Source organism: Perissodus microlepis, chromosome 5 (assembly GCF_051167445.1).
Source record: "Perissodus microlepis isolate ML-2025 ecotype Zambia chromosome 5, ASM5116744v1, whole genome shotgun sequence".
Taxonomy (NCBI): Eukaryota; Metazoa; Chordata; class Actinopteri; order Cichliformes; family Cichlidae; genus Perissodus; species Perissodus microlepis.
In genome coordinates, this window is record NC_140465.1 from 3809047 (window position 1) to 3829858 (window position 20812).

General features: G+C 39.3%; 1 protein-coding gene across 3 annotated transcripts in view; it reads right to left on the reverse strand.

Annotated features, from left to right (window-relative positions):
* fbln2 (fibulin 2) overlaps positions 1-20812 on the reverse strand; it is a 68297-nt gene that overhangs the window by 46026 nt on the left and 1459 nt on the right. For 2 of the 3 annotated variants that reach the window (XM_084927428.1, XM_084927430.1), the window contains exon 2: positions 17716-19625. In XM_084927428.1, the coding sequence (XP_084783554.1) occupies positions 17716-19546 (1831 nt within the window). In that variant the 5' untranslated portion in view covers positions 19547-19625. The remainder of the gene's footprint in view (positions 1-17715; positions 19626-20812) is intronic. The other variant, XM_084927429.1, reaches the window with a different exon arrangement.

Below are 20812 nucleotides of genomic sequence, written 5' to 3' on the forward strand. Positions count from 1 at the left end.
GTCCTTGAGCCAACACAGCTGATTTAAATGACTAAATTAGCTCCTCAACATGTCCTGCAGAGGCCTGGTAACGAACTAATCATGTGATTCAGGTGTGTTGACCCAAGGTGAGATCTAAAACCTGCAGGACACCAGCACTTGAGGCCTGGAATTGCCCACCCCTGACCTAGGCTGATGGGAACTTCTCATAATATTGTTCTTTCTTCATCCTCCATGTGTTTATACCCCACTCCGAATTTAATCAGTTATTATTCATCTCTGGCTCTCTTCCACAGCGTATCTTTGTCCTGTCTCCCTTCCCTCAGCAGATGGCTGCCCCTCCCTGAGCCTGGTTCTGCTTAAAATCTCTTCATGTTAAAAGGGAGTTTTTCCTTACCAAAGTTGCCAAGGGCTTGTTCAGAGGGGGTTGTCTGATCGTCTGGGTTTTTGGTGTATTGTTGAAGGGTCTACAACTTACAATATAAAGCACCTTGAGGTGACTATTGTGGTGGTTTGGTGCTTGATAAATAAATTGAACTGAAATTACTTGCCACTTAAAAAATGCTTGTCCCCTTATGCTCGCTCCTCTTCTATAGCACTAGCTACAGTCCTGTAAAATTATCCAAAGTATTGCAGTAGTCAGTGGCAAATGCTAGAGATCCAGCCAGGCTCACAGCCTCCCCACATGAGCAAAGGAATCACAATGAACAAAAGAACAACAAGCAACATAATTAAAGCGCTCATAATGTATTTACAACAACAGTGGTACATTTCGCCCCATAGTCAAATGCTCAGTCTTTATATCAGGATGTTTACAACAGTTCTCAGAGTAGAAGGAAGAAGAGTTAAATCTGGCCACTTTGTGGTCCTTGAATTTACTTGGGGGAGAACTCTCTTGCTAAGACAGGATATTGGAAAACAAGTTTATGCCAGCACTCCGATGTCATACTCTTATTCCAAAACAGGCATAATGGATGCTCGAAGACTGCTCAAGAGTTCATCATGGTGAGGGAAAGTCTTCAGAATGTAAGATATGAGCAAGCAAAAGCCTAACAAATTGTGGACTTCATACAAGCTCTCGAGGGCTGACTTTTAGCAACAGGCACTAAACAGACTGGTCACTTCCTGATGTGAGGTGCCTTGGTAAGACTGTGCTTTTTAAATAGTTTTAATTGGTTAATTTGGAGGTGCTCACCTCGTGTGATGCAAGTGTGGTTTCCATTATGAAAAGGCAACCAGGACAGTATAATGTGCTACTTTTCATTCAGCTCGCTGTTTCATGTTTTCATTGTGAACCAATATTTGTGGCCTAGTTTGCTGCAAAAATAACAATCTTCTGTTTCCCCAATTACCCCTCCTCCTCATCAAGAGGTAGCAAAGATTTGAATGCACTCAACAGTAGATCCAAGCATTTGTTGACTCTGTCTCATGACAAAGTCCTAAAGCACAAACAAATGCAGTCTTCTGGATGATTAGCTGCTTGATGCCCCACTTTAGTTCTGGCAGGTCGCAAAGAAAGTGCACTGACTAGGGTGGTAACAAAAGCAAACTAAGCCATCTTTCTAAATTCATAGATAAGAAGAAGGGAGCCACTTCTATATCATTATCTACTTTTTACTTAAAGGATTTACTTCCTGCCAATGAGGCTTCACAAGCAAAATTGCCCCGATATCCACTGAGAACAAAGCGAGCGATAGCATGTTGAGAGACGGAAAGCTTTCAAAGATCCACTCAAGATATGTAAAAGAAAGCCATCAAGCAGATATGCAAGAGGGTAACAAGAGATGTGAATCAATATCATCCACTATTTACAACATCTATGCCAGATGCTGAATGCAGACATCTTAAGAGGCATCTTCAGTTATTGGGAATAAGAAAAGATTAAAAGAAATCTGTCTCTGATATTTAGAGCTGAGCTTTGTTCCCCTCTGTGACGAAAAAACAACAGCAGAGCAAGAGGAAACAAATGAAATGCGCGTCCTTTTGCGTATCCTTACATTGTGCTCTGTTGCTATGCCATGATGTGGGCCACTATGTAAATATTGGAACAGCCATAACACCGGTATTCTACAAGGTAAAATATTTAGTGGACAGTATTCCCAGATAGTCATCTGTGCAGTCTGTGTTTAGCTGGAGAGAATGGAGTATTGTTTTGGTGATTGGGGTCATACAGTAGGTCGGGCAGAAGTGGTTAGGGAAGCGGACCTTCATAACAGCAGTATTACCCATGGACAGGGCTGTAGGGGTTTGTAGGGCTCTCTCATTAATGTCTTTGTCTCTATCTTTCTTTCTCTCTCTCTTTTCCTCTCTCTCACACACACATGCACACAGGGAGATGGAGACAAGTTTCAAACGAAAAACAAAAACCTGGGGTACTTAAAGCTCTTATGTTATATCAGAGGCCTGGAGACAATGGGAAGATGCAGGGCACCCGAGGGTTGGAAAACACTTTGTAAATAACTGAGATTGTGTTCCTTTGTTTTGTTTGTCTTTAAATGACTGACTCTCTGTCTTGGTCAAGTCAATACTGCAGGCAGCACTATGAGAGAGCCAGATGATTTGTTGCTGCTGCAGAGCCTGGCATACTTCATTTGAAGGGTTTCCTTTTGACTTTGTGACTGCTTAATCTGGAAAGGGTCAAATGTCGACCTTCACGAGGTGACTCCAAGAAACTGGAGTTAATCCTGTGCTGTATTCATGCTGTTGTTATAGACTATTAAGGACATTTGCTCTGCCACCTTTCACCTTTCCCTGAATGAGCTAATATTAATTACTACTACTACAGTGTAACTATTAAAGTGGAAAGGACGTTATCAGACTTTTTTCCAAAACAGTTTTTCAAGAGATCAGAACATCTTAAAAATGGCTCAGAATAAACATCTGTAACATCATATCTATGTTGACCAACAGGAAACAGATACACACATAATTCTAGATCTGAACAATCAGTCATCTAAAGCTACGTCTACGATAAAGCTAAAACCAGGAAATCTGTCCTGCCTGAGAGAGCAGAAAGTGTGGCTCAGACTGCAAACAGTGCAATGGAAATGCTCTGTTGAAATTATTTCAGATAATGAGACGTGATTACACAAGCATCTGGGACAAACTGCTGTGTGTTTGCCACAGTGTGTTTTGACTGTTTCTTTTCCAAGCCATTGCAGTCAATAGTTTCGAGAATTGGCTACCACAAAATACTGGTCAAACGTTTTGGCAGCGGCACCACTGCCTAAATGAAATTTTAATTTTTTTTGCCAATAAAGTTTTTGAAAATAATAAAATGCTTGAAATTGTTCTTTACTACAGAAACGTAAAAGCAATCTAAATAAAACCTGAAGTATAATTTAGAATTTATGCCACTGTCAAAAATTTTCCCCATGACCGTATGACTTTGCCATGCTTAAATTAATTAATCCTAGGGGTCCTAACTATGTTTTCCAGTTTCTGGGAAGATTTAAAGGTAGAATTCGAAGTGTTTACACTGCCATTAGATATCATGAACTTCTGATTCAAGATAAATGAGCAACAGTGCTCACCTACAAAAAGCCTGCATCCACTACTGATATACCCTAACCTAGCATGAATATAACCCTTACATAATTCATTATCATTAACAAATTTTCACCACATTACAACCATTAAAATACTGATAAAGACAGAATCACCTTAAACCATAAAACTGTGGTTCATGGTACAGCATTTAATCAGTGCTAGCATACACAAACTTTCTCATTAGCCTGTTTAGCTAACAAAGCACTAACACCCTGCAGCCAAATGATATGCTGTTATGTCCAAGCAATATATGGAATATCTTGAATCCAGTAGCATTCCAACGTGACAAGCAAGTCAAGCAGTGCTTGTATGGAAGTGAAATGTAAAAATATCATCAACAAAAATATATTAAAGTAAAAAGATTTCTCTACTTTTATCTAAAAAGCATTCTGTCATAAAGATTCTCTACCTGTTTGTATGCGCACTTTTGATTACTGCCATCTTGTGCTTGCAGTTGGCTATTGTCTTTGGAAGCAAAATTAATTGCACTTGATTGCAGAGAAGCTGAAGTCTGAAGTGTTTTCAGAGGTGGTTCAGAGTCAGGCGAGCAGCTTTTTCTGGTTTGTTTGTGCATGTGCTTTGTGAATAAACCTCTGGTGTCTGATGGGAGGTGATCTAGGTAAGCTGCCATGGCTCTCTTTTTGCTGCTCTGAGATCATCATTAGGCTACCATCTGAAAAGTTAATTACTGGCCAAGATAATGCCATACAGAGTTAGTATCTGGCTTTTTACCATATTTCTAAGATTTTTAGCGCAGAGTACAATAACCTCAGATTTATCTGACTTTTCAAGCAGAAATCTGGAGGTTGTTCCTAGAGTATTTAAAAGTAGAATGGGAGGCAGAGCCTTCAGTTTTCAGGCCCCTCTTCTGTGGAACCAGCTTCCAGTTTGGATTCAGGAGACAGACACTATCTCTACTTCTTTTTGCTAAAGCATATAGTTAGGACTGGATCAGGTGACCCTGAATCCTCCGTTAGTTATGCTGCAATAGGCGTAGGCTGCTCACCCCAACTGGTGAGAGATGGCCGGCCCTCCCTGAGCCTGGGCCTGCTGGAGGTTTCTTCCTGTTAAAAGGGAGTTTTTCCTTCCCACTGTCGCCAAAGTGCTTGCTCATAGGGTCATATGATTGTTGGGGTTTTCTCTGCATGTATTATCGTAGGGTCTACCTTACAATATAAAGTGCCTGATAGGTTGCTGGTGATCTGGTGGATAGATAGAGGTAGATACTATAAGCTGCTGGATGCAAGCATTTTATATTTGCATATAGCCAAGTACTACACTATATTGCCAAAAGGTCATGAACAGATAATTTAATTCAGGTGTTTCAATCACTTCCCTGGCCACAAGTGTATAAAATCATAGACATGCAGACTACTACAAACATTTGTGAAAAAATGGGTTGCTATCAGGAGCTCAGTGAATTCCAGTGTGGCACTGTGATAGAATGCCACCAGTCCAGTTGTGAATTATCCTCACTATTAAATATTCCACAGTCAACTGTTAGTGGTATTATAACAAAGTGGAGGTAGTTAGGAACAAAAGCAACTCAGCCATGAACTAGTAGACCATGTAAAATCAAAGAGAGACTTTGCTGCTCTCCTTGTGTTTGTGCATGTATGCATAGGTACACAATTCAGCAGCCAGCCAAACTTCATGCATAAGACTACATCCAAGCTCCAGGTGCTTTATTTTAAGCTACACCACCATATACCATTGAATCGGAGTGAAACTAAAACATATCAACAAAAGAATTAAATAGCAATGTGATTAATACAGTTATATAGGCATGAAAAAGAATGAGGATTGCAGCAGTTAATTTACTGAACCCTTCACCAAATGTGCACTTGCTTACCCCAACTAACATGGCAGACTTCCTGTTCTGGTTCAAAGTGCAGAGCCCAATAACAACAATTTACAAGGCACAGTGGGAGGCACCTAACACAAGGCAGAATAGAGACAATGATGAGCTAGTTTGTGGTGGAAGAACTTGACTGGCCTATGCAGAGTCCTGACCTTAACCTGACAGAATACCATTGGCACGAATAGAGCAACATCAGTGTTGGATGTCACTCAAGTTTATTTGCATGTGCAGACAAACGAGAGAATACTTCCAGCAATATAGTGTATGATACCTTCCTGTAGTGGGAACCTATTACAACAAAACCAAGAAACTGGTGCTTTGTTGTTTAGAAAAAAAAGTCTTCAGCTCACTGAAGATACTAAACAAATTATTTATTTTATCAGACTTTGTCACCCAATTTTCCAAAGACGGATTGTCTATAAAATCTTATCACCATCTGTGTACAAGAGTGCTTGTTTGGAACTAAGAAGCAGCATTTGTTGAATCACAACTGTTTTATATGAACTAATGATGAGTAAATGAGTAAAAGGAGTGTCAGTTGTAGAAAGATGTTGCTGCTTTAATTGTATGTAAATGGAAGCCATTTAAAATCCTGTGCTTCTCCTCCAAAACGATGGAATAAAAGAATGTCTCCCTCTCAGCCTCCAACACTAATTATTTTGCCGTTCCGTGGTAGTCATCATAAATAACCATAATTCAAATGGCCCCAATCAATAGTGCTTGAGGAGGCATTTGGACAATATAAACAGTGTTGGTTTAAATTGCAAGCAGCAGGGCCAAGGACAAACCACAAATGGCATTAGCGTCTCTAACTTCTGTATATTTTTATTTCTGCAAGGAAAAAGAATAATTTGTGAGTATTTAAAAAAATATATATCTATATATACATAAATATATATTACTCCCATAGAGCCTTCTTTTCTAAATCTTCATCCTTCAAGCCCCTCCTCTGTGGAACTGGAACACCCTCTACTTTTACAATTAGGCTTAAAACGTTTTGATAAAGCTTACAGTTAGGGCTGGATCAGGTGACCATGAATCCTTAACATGATGCACTGTTTTTTATTCACTCACCTCTCTTCATTCTCTGTGTGTATAAACCACTTTGCATTTAATCATTAGTTATTATTGAACTCTTGAACTCTGGCTCTCTTCCACATCATGTCTGGTTGCGGCAAATAGCCGCCCCTCCCTGAGCCTGGTTCTGCCGGAGGGTTCTTCCTATTAAAAGGGAGTTTTTCCTTCCCACTGTCACCAAGTGCTTGCTTGTAGGGGTTTGTCTGATTGTTGGTGTTCTCTTTAATATTGCGAGTCTTTACAATAAAAAGGGATTTGGGGCAACTTGTTGTCGTTTGGTGCTATGTAAATAAATAACATTGAACTGAATAGAAAGTGTATGTGATGCGATGTAATTTAACTGTTCACTCATTCAGTCTCAGTCATTTCAGCCAAACTCACATGTGGTAAATCACCAAATCATCATGTGCTGTGCATAACTCATTTGGAACAGTTTTCATGGTAATTCCTTAAAGAGGTAAATCACTTCTACAAACCTGTATCTTCAAAGCTTTCTGTGAATACTTCACTGTTTGAATGCAGTCCAAAATTATGATCAAAGTCACTGTTTTTCCAAAAGAACTCAGGCTCAGTGTTTGCTATTGTGTATGGAAGACAAAGCCGGGTGATTAGTTGTGAACAGATGGAAATTTTGGTCTCGGATATTCTTAACATGTGCAGACTACCTCGATGCAGGACTGGCACAGTGTGCTAGATGAGCTCAGCACACAGAAGTGAAAGAAATTCTGTTAAACTGATGATACAAGTAAACGTGCTTTGGCTGGACAGCCATGAGCAGTCCAGATTGTGAGAAGCATATTCCATGACCATCCTATCTTTCGGTGCCTGGGAGTGTGACTGGCATTTTGATTGCAGTTTTTCTCTGGGGACTGTCTGAGACCTTGAATCTGGATCTCAAAACTGTTCAGTGAGGACTCATGTTGGGCATCTTATTTTTAAAGGTGTAATAAAAAATTATTGTAATAAATAATGTCTACAACATAATACAACACGATATATCTCGTTGATGATGAATAATAGCGACTCAACAATTACTTCACTCGGAGCAGAGATTTCAGGCTTTCCGATGTGTGTTCCAGGCTGCACTGTGTATTGGAGCAAACAGTCCCCAGCTATTACAGTGTCAAGATGTTCTCAGCTACCAGTGTTTCTAAAAGCAAGGCTGAGAGTTTCCTTTCTTAAGCCAAACAAGCAACGGACAAGCCAGCGTTGTTTTTCCACTCTTCCACTAATATCCTTAACTGCACGTTTCTGTGATTCTTTAGCGTAGTCACTGACTGGCTGCAAAATCTTTTGTAACTGTCAGCTAACACTTAAAACTGACTGACAATGTTTGCAAGGCGGTGTCTTTTTTTTCTTTCCAAATCTTTAAAACAACTTTAATACACAAAGGTACACAAAGGTACACAAAGGTAACGTGTTATATGTGTATGCTTTCTGCTTTTTTTCACCTTCAGTCTTTCCTCCTAGATAAAGTTACTTGATTCTCTTAAAATGAAAGTCAAGACAACATTCAGGTTAAGCAGATCTGACAGACTAGACACTGACTATGTCGAACTGTTTATCCATAACTCTAAATTTGCAATTTTGCACACCTATACACAACATAATACAACTGTAATTACCTCTAACCTGTAAATTTGCAGTTCTGTACATATCTCTACATATACACCTTAATATTGCATACTCTGTGTGTATATATATATATACATATGTAGAGAGAGAGAGAGAGAGAGAGAGAGAGAGAGAGAGAGCTATTATCACTGTGACAGTGTTGCAACTACTTGCACCCACATGTAAACTACAAGATCTACACAGCACTGTTTTACTGTTTTACTTACTATTACTTTCTTTTAGTCATGTGAAGGGAACCTGCAAAGTAAGAATTTCTTTACTCTGCGTAACCATTTGTGTTTTGCGGTGTAGATGATAACAAACTTCTTGAATCTTGAATCGTGAATCTAGCTTTTCGTTCAAGCTAATGCCATGTGAATATAAAGATGATTTGGCTTTTCTGTCGAGTCCTCACTCTGCTCATCTGGATATTACTCCTGTCCATTATTATTATGAGAGGCTGTCTGTATAAAGTTATTTCTTGCTCACCCGTACACTGGCACTTTATACTGTGCAACTCTCTTCAAAACATATGAGATAAAAAAAATGAAGCAAAATGTCAAATGTGAGTATTTGGTGGCAAAAAAGTTTAAAAGTTAAACCCTTGTAACACTAAAAGTGTTACGGGGGGTTTGAAAGTTACCAAATCCAGAAAAAGCATCACTAAGTTGGCAAAAATGTTTACCCCTGGGAGCCTTTAAGAGCAAAACAGTCTCTAAGTCCTGCTGCTACTTTTGATATTGTAACAGCATACTCCCAAGAGCAACTCTCCATAACTAAGAGAAGCCTGCAGAACACTAAAAGTATCACGACTACCACAGCTAACACAATGACATACGTGGTAGACACTGGATTTACATACCAGGTTAGTGAATAGTTGGCATCTACATATTTATTTATGTGTTTATTATTCATTAAAATGAATAAAATACATTTTTCCAACTTTTTCTGTGTTTATAATTTAAAAGACTTCATCCAAAAACCATATTTTTGTCAAGATCTTTCTTTTGATCCTTTCTTATTATTGTAAGTCTCATTTTCAGCGGGTCCTGTGTGGATTGCCATTCTTTCCTGTTTTCTGTGGTTTTCTGTGTTTTTACTTCCCTCCTTTGTTCTCTTTAATGCATTCCCCTGCACTTTATTACCCGTCTGTCTGTGGTGAGTGTATTTAGTCTGTGTCCATTCTCTCAGTTTTTATCAGGTTGTTGTCTGTGCTTTTCCTCGTTCCTTGCAAAAAAATGACTTTTACAGCAGTGAGGGGAAACTTCACTTGAGTTTTCACTGGTAAAACAGCACTTCTGTACTTGGCTGTGCTGGATTAGCAAGTGTTCTTTCATTATGCCAGCTATAAAAGTTTAGTGTTTCTTGTCACATTTACATTACACAATGTCTCTTGGCTTTCTAAAATGAACTCCATTTCAAATCAGAATCTTTTACCTCGGGGGAATCCCAAATCCCATCTGGAAGTGGGGATGTAACAGATGGCGACTTGAGCCACATTACTGTTCACAAAGACAGCTGTTGTCGTCATGCCTGATTTATCTTGACAGTAACCTTTAAAAAGCGACTTCAAGACTGACTCACCTGAGTCCAGAGACGGGGAGTGTGAAGCAGCTCGCTGACAGAATAAATCATCCTTTTTTGACTGATCAGCCACTCCGTCTCTCTGACAGACTGTTTAGGATGTCTGAATAGCTGAGTGAAACTTTTACGACTCACTGCTTGCAGAGGACACTTGCTTCTTTAAAAAAAATTAAACTTTTGCGTATTTTACAGAAAACTGATGGTGGAGCTGCATAATGCAAAATTGCTTCTTTACCGTAATACTTAAACTCACGGACTGTTGCCACACTTAAATCCTGCAGATGCTACATTTTTCTATGAAGTTTTAGTCAACAGAAATCGCTGCACCTAGGTACCTGGTGCTTAACCAGCAAAAGATATTTGTAACGTATTTGTATAATATGATTTTATGTCCATATTAACTGTGTTGAAGACAAACATCAAGTATGGTTAAACTAGCTAACCTTTATTTAACCAGACAAATATAGAACATATTCTTATTTACAGATGAATCCTGGGAAAAGGTAACGCTTCTTAAGGATGTAGAGGTAAGTATAAAAAGAACTATCAAACTAGAGTTCCACTCATGTCTGCATACTGAAACTGACTTTCAGTTTCACTAGCTATTTATCTTTCTTTTCACTTCCTGTTTGATTAAGGTTTCCTAGGAAACTATGATCTTTTTTGGGCTGGAAGGTCGAGGAGTCCTGACTTATCTGTTATATGATCAGTTTTCTGAAAAGAGCAACAATAAAAATACAAGAACAACTAGTGTTACCATCTGTTTATCTCAGAAAACAAACATTTGTTTATGATTACTTTTTGGCCATATGACACAATCAGAGTAGCACTCACTGCTCCAAAATAAAACACATCGTTTCTGCATGCTCTGAAATTTAACATTGATTCTATGCTGGTTGTTTGAATGGGTTTCAAAGTTAATGAAAGTGAGAAAAAAGGCACCAGACACATAGCAGAGGGGACGTTCATTCTCAAAATTTGATGCAAGTATGTTGCCAAATTTTAAAGTGCTTCAAAACGGATTCCATTTTAAACAGGACAGCACTCGTGTGACTGTGGCATGGTAGATTGATATAATCATATGTAATATGTGACACCATCCAGAGTCTGTAAAAGCTTCTATTTGGCATGTCACTAAAGCATAACCCAAACCCTTAAATGAGTTGCTGGTGACCCGGTGGACAGTAAGGGACTAACAATTGCCTAATCAGGTATTAATTAAATTAAGAATTCTATCGTCCTGATAACAATATAAATCACAAAAATGTAACATTTTCTGTAAATTCTGTGAATCTCGGGCAGCTCGACTTGCGGGAAGTGTTTCCAGCTGGTGTCATGTAGCTGGAGTCGAGTGTTTTAACCGATGCATGAAACTATACATTTTTAGACATAAGTTGTAAAGGCCGCTGTTTTCTTTGTGAGTATTTATTACACGGCGTGCTGCGGGGAAAAGCCTGTTCTAACGTTTGAGTCTAAGGTTTATTTTTTAGCACCTGGCGGCACGTTTTTACTTCTCATCCGTAAATAATCTGCTCTTTCACGTGATTCAGTTTATTTTGAAAAGTCTCAACAGGATCTTGAGCTTTATTGTGAAAGGTTTATGTGGAACAGAAACAAGCGGACACGCGATGGTGTTACCGTCGTTGTTGCTAACGACAACGCATAAAAACAGGCGCTTGTCCGTCTGTAGTGTGGTTATATTAAATATAAGAGAAAGAGAGAAATTAATATAACCACTACAGTGACCATCAAAACGGTGAAAAAATATTGCCGTAAACAGTTTATTTTGCGACACCACAAAACAAACAATAGCGTAAAATGAAACGATAGACGTTTTTATATCGTCATCCGATATATATCGTTATATCGAACAGCCCTACATGAGAGACATCTCCATTAGGAGGTAAGATAAAGATCGCTATTTTACATGTTTATAGTGAAATAAATGTATATAAAAAAATATACATTAATTGCCTCAAGGCAACACTGCGTAGTTAGACCAGTTTTTTTTTCAGGCAATATAATGCATTAGCATATGTGTGTAGAGATGTGTTTGTGTGCATTTATATGATCATAGTCAATGTTTTTTACTTTACAATCTACTGATAATTACAGGACATGGACGTAAAAACCAAGGGAATGTGCACTTTCTGTCCTCAGAAGTGAGCTTTCAGGGAGTGACAGTGAAGTAGAGGAATGGATCCCTGAATCAGGTTTGAGGGACACTTAGGAGCTCAGGGGTCAGTTGGTAAAGTAATTGTGTCTGTGTGTGTGCTAGTGTGTGTGTGTGGTCGTGTATTACTTATTGTTGTGGGGACACAAATTTGTTTACACACTCACATTGTGAGGTCTCACATACTTTACGGGAACAAATTCCAAGGTAAATCATTAAATTTTAGGGTGAAGCCTTGAGTCAGGGTTAGGGTAAGGTTAGGTTTAGGATAAGGTCAGGGTTAGGGTTAGGTTCAGGCAGGGACTTGTGATGGGTAGGGTCAGGATAAGTCTCCAGGAAATGAATGTAAGTTAATGCATAACCCCATGCACACGCGCGCGCGTGCTTGTGCATGGGGTTATGGTCAAATGTCAGATGTATTTTGGTGTTTTATTGTTCTGTGAAATGTTTACATTGTTTATTTGTTGTTTATTTATTTGTTCATCCTTGTTGTACTAATAAAACTTATTATAGAATAACTTGGTGTTTGACTGCCCTTGTTGCACAGTGTTGCCATGAAGCAACAAACCAATATCTGTTTGGAGGGGGGGGGGGGCAGGGTGTCAAATGTTATGATTGATATATTATTAGGGACCCTAAAGCTCCCCCAAAATAGGGAGAAATGTTTTTTTCCCCAGAAATTAAAAAGTCACCCTGCAATAATACAAAGATAACATAGAAAATCCCATCACTGAGACGAGCCCCCCGTGAGCATACGCTTTGGCAACAGTGGAAAGGGGAAACTCAATTTTAACAGGAAGAAACCTCCAGCAGAACCAGGCTCAGGGAGGGGGGACCAGCTGGGGGTGAAGGGAGGAAGACAGGACAAAGACACACTGGTCAAAGCATAGGTGTAACCTACTTGATAAGATGTAAAAGTTAGCAAGAAAAGATGGGATGCAGGTTTATTATGACAAACTAATGATTTTCCTTCACTTCCAAAATAATTACTTTATTGTGATTAATATATGAGTATAGTAGCAAGTTCTAAGGGACTGTGAAATCCATTTAATTCAGGGTGACTCTGAGAAAGTCACAAAGCACAACAAATGCTTAAACATAAGCACATGATTTTGTAACACATAATGTGCAAGAAAAAACTTGGACTTTACTTTGAAAAACATTATCACAGTGCCAGTTTTTGAAAAAGGAAAAGAGAAAAAAAATCTTGAGCCAGATGTTAAAGAGTTGCAAAATCTTTCATGCCTTTCTTGTGCTATCCTGATATGATATGCCAGGCTGCTGATAAACTTCATTATCAGCAGCCTGTCGAGAAGCCCTGTGAGAATCTCCTTCTATCTTTGTTTTACGGTTTTCAGAAGCTACCTGTCTGTAGTCTGAAGTGTTTCTATCTGAAGATAGCATGTTATCTGGAATAAGGGCACTTTCACACCTCAACAGATAACTTCTCCTTAGTTTATCGTCCTACAGTACATATGCTACAGAGGACATGGCAATGTGTCATTTTGGGGAGGAACCTTTGGGATCAGGTTGTGATGCAGCACCCAGTCCACTGCAGAAAAATCCTTCCCTATTATAATGAATTACTTTGCAAATGGCCTGAAAATAAATCAAATGTGGTGCACAGAAATTACCTAGTCACATTCTTTCATCAGAATACTTATTAAAACCAGCCTCCTAACAAATGAACATTTTATCATCCACATGCTCAATAAAAATGAAATGTGCTGAATGCACACACACACTAACAGAGTAACCCTCTACAGTCCTGCATGCTAACATTCTTCATTCGTAAAAGGCCAAAAGTATTTAACACAGGGAGGAGTAACAGGAAATGAATGAAAAAGAAAATAATGTTGTCCTCTATGGATAGCTTTCAATCTCAGTAAGGAGTATGGCCCCATTGATTGGCAGGCGACACAGCCAGTGTTTGGTAGGCCTCATGCACTACTCTGAATAATTAAAACTGGACCTCTTTCCTGAGTGTGTGTGTGCTGTTGGTGCCTTTCGGAGCATTTTTAATGAATAACCCTGGCTATTATTATGGCTTCTAAGCCATAACATTATGCTTCCTGTGGGTGGCTGTTGCTCAGGGGGTAGAGCTGGTCACCTACTGACCAGAAGGCTGGTGGCTCAATCCTAGTCTGTTCCAGTCTGCAAGATACTAACCCAAGTTTCTCTTCGATGCATCCATCAGAGCATGAATGTGTGTGGATGTTAGTTAGGAAGCAGTAGACAAAAGTGCTCGTGTGAATGGGTGAAAGCACAAGTTATGTGAAGTGCTCAAGATAGAGTAGAAAAGCATTATATAAGAACCAGTCCATTTACCATATTGTTGGGGTCTCTAAACTGTTCAAACAATAAAACTCAATTTCCTATGACATAACTAAATATAGCACATTCCAAAAGGTTGATTCTGTTCATCTGGACGCAGCGTTTTCAGTGGGAGAAACGTTTCATCACTCATCCAAGTGACTTCTTCAGTCTCAGCTGAGCACAAAAAGTAATGACTTTTGTGTTTAGTCGATTACTTGTCACTATTTTTGAGGGTAAAACCCACATACTAACTCTGCTGCTTAACCCACAAATGCATTTTCCTTACAAATGTGGCACCATTTAAGGGGACATAAGCAGACTTTCCAAATGTATAAGATTTAGATAAAGTAATAACCAACCCCAACTCCACAACATGGGTTGGTTGCTAACATATTTTCAGAATAATTGACCCAAAGTTCCTATTATAAAACTGCTAATTTATGGAAAAAATGAAATTAAAGAATTTGGTCATTATGTTTAAACTGGTTGTGTGCACCCCCACCTCCCTTACTTGAATGTTCCCGGTCACAATGGACCAGTCAGTTTTAACAAGTCTTATATTAACATAACAAACATTTTTCACCACCAAATTCAGTTCAATGAGTCGTTCACTGAGTCGTTCAGTGGGTCTTTCATTTATTTGGTCATTCACTGGGCCATTCAGGGGGTCAGAGGCCAAAGGGGGTGGGTGGATTCCCATTCATTTCCTATGGTGGTCACTTTTGACTGGGAACACCACAAATGAAACAAAGTTGATTAAATAGTCGATTTTAAATCAAATCCTTAGTCAGACTATACAATACATTATAAACACAGAGGACGTGTCTTATACAGGATCATTTTATCGATTTACAGTGTTCAGGTCATGCTATTAATTGTCACAATGCTTGTATTTTTCAACAGTGTAGCCACTGCACATGTAACTGCATCTCTAAGCCCTTCAGGCCACCAGTGTCTGGTTCTGTTGCTGCCACGTGCTACACACATCCTTAAAAAAAAAACAGCTCACGTGCACCAGCAATAGATTATTTATCTCTCAGTCCCTTATGAAAGGCTTTGACCAGCTAAATATAACTGAGTCAGCAACGTTGCGGTCTACCATCTGTGTAACTACCACGTACTGTCATTCAAACTACAGCCACATTTTTGTGTCTTTCTTTTTCAATGCTATAACTTTTTTCAATGTAAATAAATACCATAGAAATGTTATTTCTAAATCTTTGAAACAAAAACATTACCAACAAAGAAACACATCTCAAATCAAAGCAGCTGACGCAGGTGGCCAGAAAGAATTTATAAGGTCCTGCGAGGGAGCTGAGCGAGCTCAGGGTGAAGGATGGTGGTGATGGGTGGGAGACTGCTGTGAGCGGATGTTTGCCATGGGAGGAGTGTTTGACTCCTATTCCAGACACATCCTGGACTCACTAGTTCTGTGCCTGCTCTGACACCAAGAGACATGTGGCTGTTTTTTCCATACACATGTGACATGACTGGTATTTAGAATGGGATAGAGAAAGTGCAGGCAACTTTGTACAGCTATACATCGGGAAGGCAGTCTTAAATGACTGTAATAAATGAATGTGGTATTTAAAATTATTTATGAGGTACTACGAATGTTAGCTCAAGCATATGCAATTTACATCAAAAACATTGTCAACATAAGGTTTCTAGACTCTCAGGAATAAACGTCCAATACGTCCAATACAAGAAGATGCCAATGTGTCCGCAAACACTCGACAACACTCTTCAAAAGGTGCGACTTTTATTTCAAAGGCAAACTACTGTTACTTCTCCTGTTTCCAGTTTAGGACACACTTTCACAGTTTCACTACGACTTGGAGAACAGTTGGTGAGTGTTTTCAGACACGTCAGTGTCATCCATTCAAACTACAGTGAATACAGTGTCAAAGGTTTTGACAACAGGTTGTATCACATCAATACAACTGGCAGAAACCTCAAACAAATATGCGCATGATGTCAAAGAAACCAGAACAGTTATATTAGAAATAAAGTATATATTTCTGCATTAATGTAACACAAAGAATCTCTGTGAAGGATGTTTTCATGATGTTAGCATGTAGCAGGCATTCATAAATAGGTCTGCTTTTCCCATACATGTTGCAGGTAACATTTCCCAGATGATTCTGCATAAACCCAGTAAAACAGGCCCACTGGATTATTACTTCTAATGGATTTCAATAAAATACTTTGCTATTGGCTGTTTAGTAATACAGTGGAACCCCGACTTATGAAATTAATTCGTTCCAGAGGGTCTTTCGTAAGTCAAAATTTTCGTAAGTCGAAGCACCTTTTTCCATCGCCTTTTGAGTGAGGCGATGCTGGCTGAAGACGAAGTTCTTGGTGGAGGCTGAAGAAAGCATACGTATACATGCATACATACGTACGTGTACATGTACATAACATTATGGAATTTAATTCTAAACATTAAAAGTAAAACTTACATTTACATTAATTAATGTGCAATGATATTTCATATTTATGCCTTATGCCGGCCCCATTATGAATGAACGATAGGCTAATTGCAAACGAAAAGCACACGAAATAGCGCACTGCAACAACAATACGTCTTTCACGTGGAACAGTAAAAGGCATTTCTCAAACGGATTTCGTTACACGGGCATTTTGCCGTACCACGGGCAGAAATATTGCCGTTAAGTGCCTTTGTAACTTGAATTTTTTATTAAATGGTGTCTTTGTAAGCCGGGGTTCCACTGTACCAGCATTGCTACACAGGAGTGAAACATATAGAACATCAAAAGTGCCTTGAAAGATCAACATTGTCTTTGAATCATAAAGAGACAAAGTACTACTAATATAATTTACATGTTAAGATATGCTAAGATATTTCAGGTTATTTATCTTTTATTTTTGGAAATTGATTGTTTATTAAATGTGAGTGCTGCATGGATGTCAAAGTACTTAATTACATTTAAAAAAGACAATTTTCAGTATAGTATATACAAGTATATCTTACCCATGAAATAAAATGGGTTTTAGAGCTGTGGTGTAAACCGACTAAAGTTATTAAAAAGGGGAAGTGATTAATCTTACATATCTCTACTGCCAAGGTTAATTTGCTACAATGTAATGGAAAATGTTAAGTTCAGAAAGATGACACCGACCCAGTAAGGAGCAAAGTAGTACAAATTATGAAAAATTCCTCCTCTTTAGGACAAGAAACAAAGTTCCTCAAAATGTTCCTACTGCTTCAGAAGTTTACTTTTACTATTTGATTCATGATAATAATGTTTTTTTTTAAGTTACAAGGCTGTCATTAGAAACAGAATGAAACAGCACGTTTTTACACTTGGCTGAGGTAGACATGAGACACATCTACATTTTTGCCCGGTCTAAAAATTATTTTGTATGAGCTTTTTGTTAGTTTAACCCCAATTTTAATCCAAGTTTCATATGGAAATTGTCTGTGTACTAAAAAATCCATGCTGCCGTCTATGTTTGTATGCTAAAAAAAAGCACAAATTAGGATCCAGAAGAAAACATGGATAGCAAGGCTTGTGTAATCTTTTTTTTTTTTACTTACCCTCCTCAGGTTTGATGGGTAAAACAGGGCGATCTTCCTCAATCTCTTTCACTCCTTCCTTTTCCTCCTGTGTTCCTTCACTGTGACGGTTAATCACCATCTGATTTGGCTCTCCACTAGGCTGACTTTCTTCCAGTGTAACTCTCATTGGTGGCTGGGTGGTGGTGATAAAATGGAATACAGGTGCTGTCAGGGATTCAGGCCGCCTTTGGGAAGGAGTGACGGGCTCAGAAATAGTCTTTTCATAAATGCTGGTTGGAAAGCTGCTCTCTGAGTCCTCCTCGCTTCTCTCTTGCACTGTGTCGATAGTGTAAGGCACATCCTTTCCTTCAGGCCCAGACACATTCTGAAAAGTTACTATTTCTTCCTGCTTCTCCCCCTGCATCTCTTCCTCATTCAACCTTTCCTTCTCATAAACTGTGAGTAGCTTCTGCGTTTCTTTTGGACCATTTGAATTTGCCTCAGGATGGATGGGAACCTCTGAGCTTTCCATGGTGTACAGTGGAAAATGTACTGTATCTGATCCTCTTTCTTGACTGGATTGGATCTCTGTACCCCTCTGTGGAAGACTGACATTGGTCTGACTGATAGAACCCCTCGGTGCCATGCTATCTGATGTATTTTTGTTATGTGCCTTAGTTTCAGTGCCTCTCTGAGGATGAATGGCACTTTCTGAACCCGCATGTGGATACTCAGTATGTTTTTCACTTTCTAATTCTCTGTGTAATGGAAATATGACACTACCCAAACTCTTGTGGCCGTGCAATGAATCGTCTAAATCTGTCTGTGGACGTAAATTATTAAAAAGGACACCTTGCAAACTTGTTACACCCTGCGAGAACTGCCAAGAAGATGTGGCACGCATATTTGGCATGTCAGTAGTCTGCTCTAGTCTCAGGGGACTTTCTGTCACTTCTTCTCTGCCTGAAGGATGGTCACGAACTCCATATCGTTCTCTCAGCGCCTGCTTGCCTTGCCTGTCAAAGCTCTGAAGAGAAGAGATGCGGTCAGGTTTGACAGAGCCTTGGGACACAGATAGAACTTTTTTAAAGGAAGAGGAAGATGGGGTGGGAAACAGCAAAGACTGCGGGTAGGTCTCTGGAAAGTCTGTAGGACCATAATCATAGTCTTCTGGTTTCTCTTTATCAAGTGGTGACAATTTAAAGAGAGGAAGATTTCCATTAGGAAGGTGATAAGGAGTGGCAAATTGATCTGTGTGGCCTTGTTGATCAAACCTGTATGGGAAATTATCATGCCTGATGACTGTATTATCCTCTGTGGGTGCAGCTAACATGGGTTTATGAACTTGCTGCGGATCACAGTCTGGTACCGGGTAGCACATGAGCTTCCCCCCTTCATTAGGGCAGTGGCATACACGGCAAGGGTCGATGTGGAAGGAGTATCCAGCCTCAAACTTTTGTCCAGCATGAACACATCCAACTCGTTCGCACTGCATGCAGCCATCTGCAGGCTCGGAAACCTCGATGCAGTTTGGTGGCATATCAGGACAGCTGATGAAGTGGCAGCTGATCCGGCCCCCTCCTACAGGACAGGAACACTCGGTGCTACCATAGTCAACAAAGTAGGAGTCTCCCTCGGGCACCTTGCCATTCTTGAACCCAGCACTGATGCAGTCGTAGTACTGGTATCCCTCGCACGCACATCCTTTTTGTAAGCACGAAGCACAACAGGCACCGCTCTCCAGGACTTCTTCGATACAGTTGTCCAGCAGGGGACAGTTTGTGCCAGTGCAATCAAGCTGGCACAAACAGACACTCGAGTAGAAAAAAAACAACGCACACTGCAGTAGTACTACTTCAGCTGGAGCCATGGCACCTGGTATATGTTCAGTAATGATGAAGATCAAGTCTTTAGATTATCTTTAATGACTCATGCGAATCACCTCTGCTCTGCAAGAAACAGGGAAAAAAGACAGAAAGACAGGTTTATTTCTCAAAATGCAAGCAAATCAACCTCTGGCTTCCCAGTTTAGCGCATAAGAGTCCCATTTTTACAGCCTTGCTATCTTTTTAACATTAAGACTACATACTTGTCATTATCATCAGCTGGAGTGCACTGTTATGAATCATTATGCAGGCTGTCATGATGAAACCTGGAATCTGCCCAGCCTCTAAATTTCTAGTGCATCTGTGATTATCTCCATAAAAACATTCCTCTCATAATCTTGTGTTGCAATCAACCTCTAGCAGTCTAACAGCTGAACATACATGAGATGCCTCATAACAGTTTGGCTGCTGAGTTTGTTGGAAAGTCATTACACTTTAAGAAAAGCACATTCTCTAAGGTAATTAGCAGGGTAGGGACCAAAGTGCTTGGCCTCCTTTAAATAATGATTCTCGTTGGAAGTTTCAGACTCAAAGTGATTTTATTTACTTCATTATTTCACTTCATCAGGAAGGAAAAAATCTTTCACTTATTTTACCATATAGAATGTGCCAAAAACCCATGCTGCCTTACACTACATGTTCTAATTTTGAGAGCGTTCCAAGAACTACATATTATGCTTTTGTAAAAATGCTTTTGGACTGATCTAATTCATCATCAGCGATACTAGGTATATTTTCCCCTGACCTTTAGGTCATCTCTAAAAATAAATACGCCCTCCCTTCTTGGACTGACATTACGTTTCTAAGCACTGAATTCCACAGAGAATTCCTATGAACATTGTTGTCAGGAAAAAAATGAATTCTGCTCCAAACAAGGACCCGCATCGTCTGTTAATCCCACCTGAGTCATGAGTAATACATCTGATGAGGAAAACAGCTCATGGCCTTAACAGATTTGAACTGCTTAGGTCATTATATGTTTTAAATTAAAAACTAATTTCTTTAATTTGTTTTGTTGTTTATTTGTTTGTTTTTTTTTTACCTCATGCCATAAATTCTCAATATAAAACTTAAAAACACAAATCAAAATCTTGGCATTATAGCCAGTGTCAAGAAACTATCAGAAGCATTTATCACTATGATTTTTCAAAAAAGTTCCCGGAGGTTTTGAGGAAATTCCTGTCAGAGCCTGCCATAAAGTGAATCACAATTAGGTGGTTAAAATCTGACTCCATCATAATTATATGGGT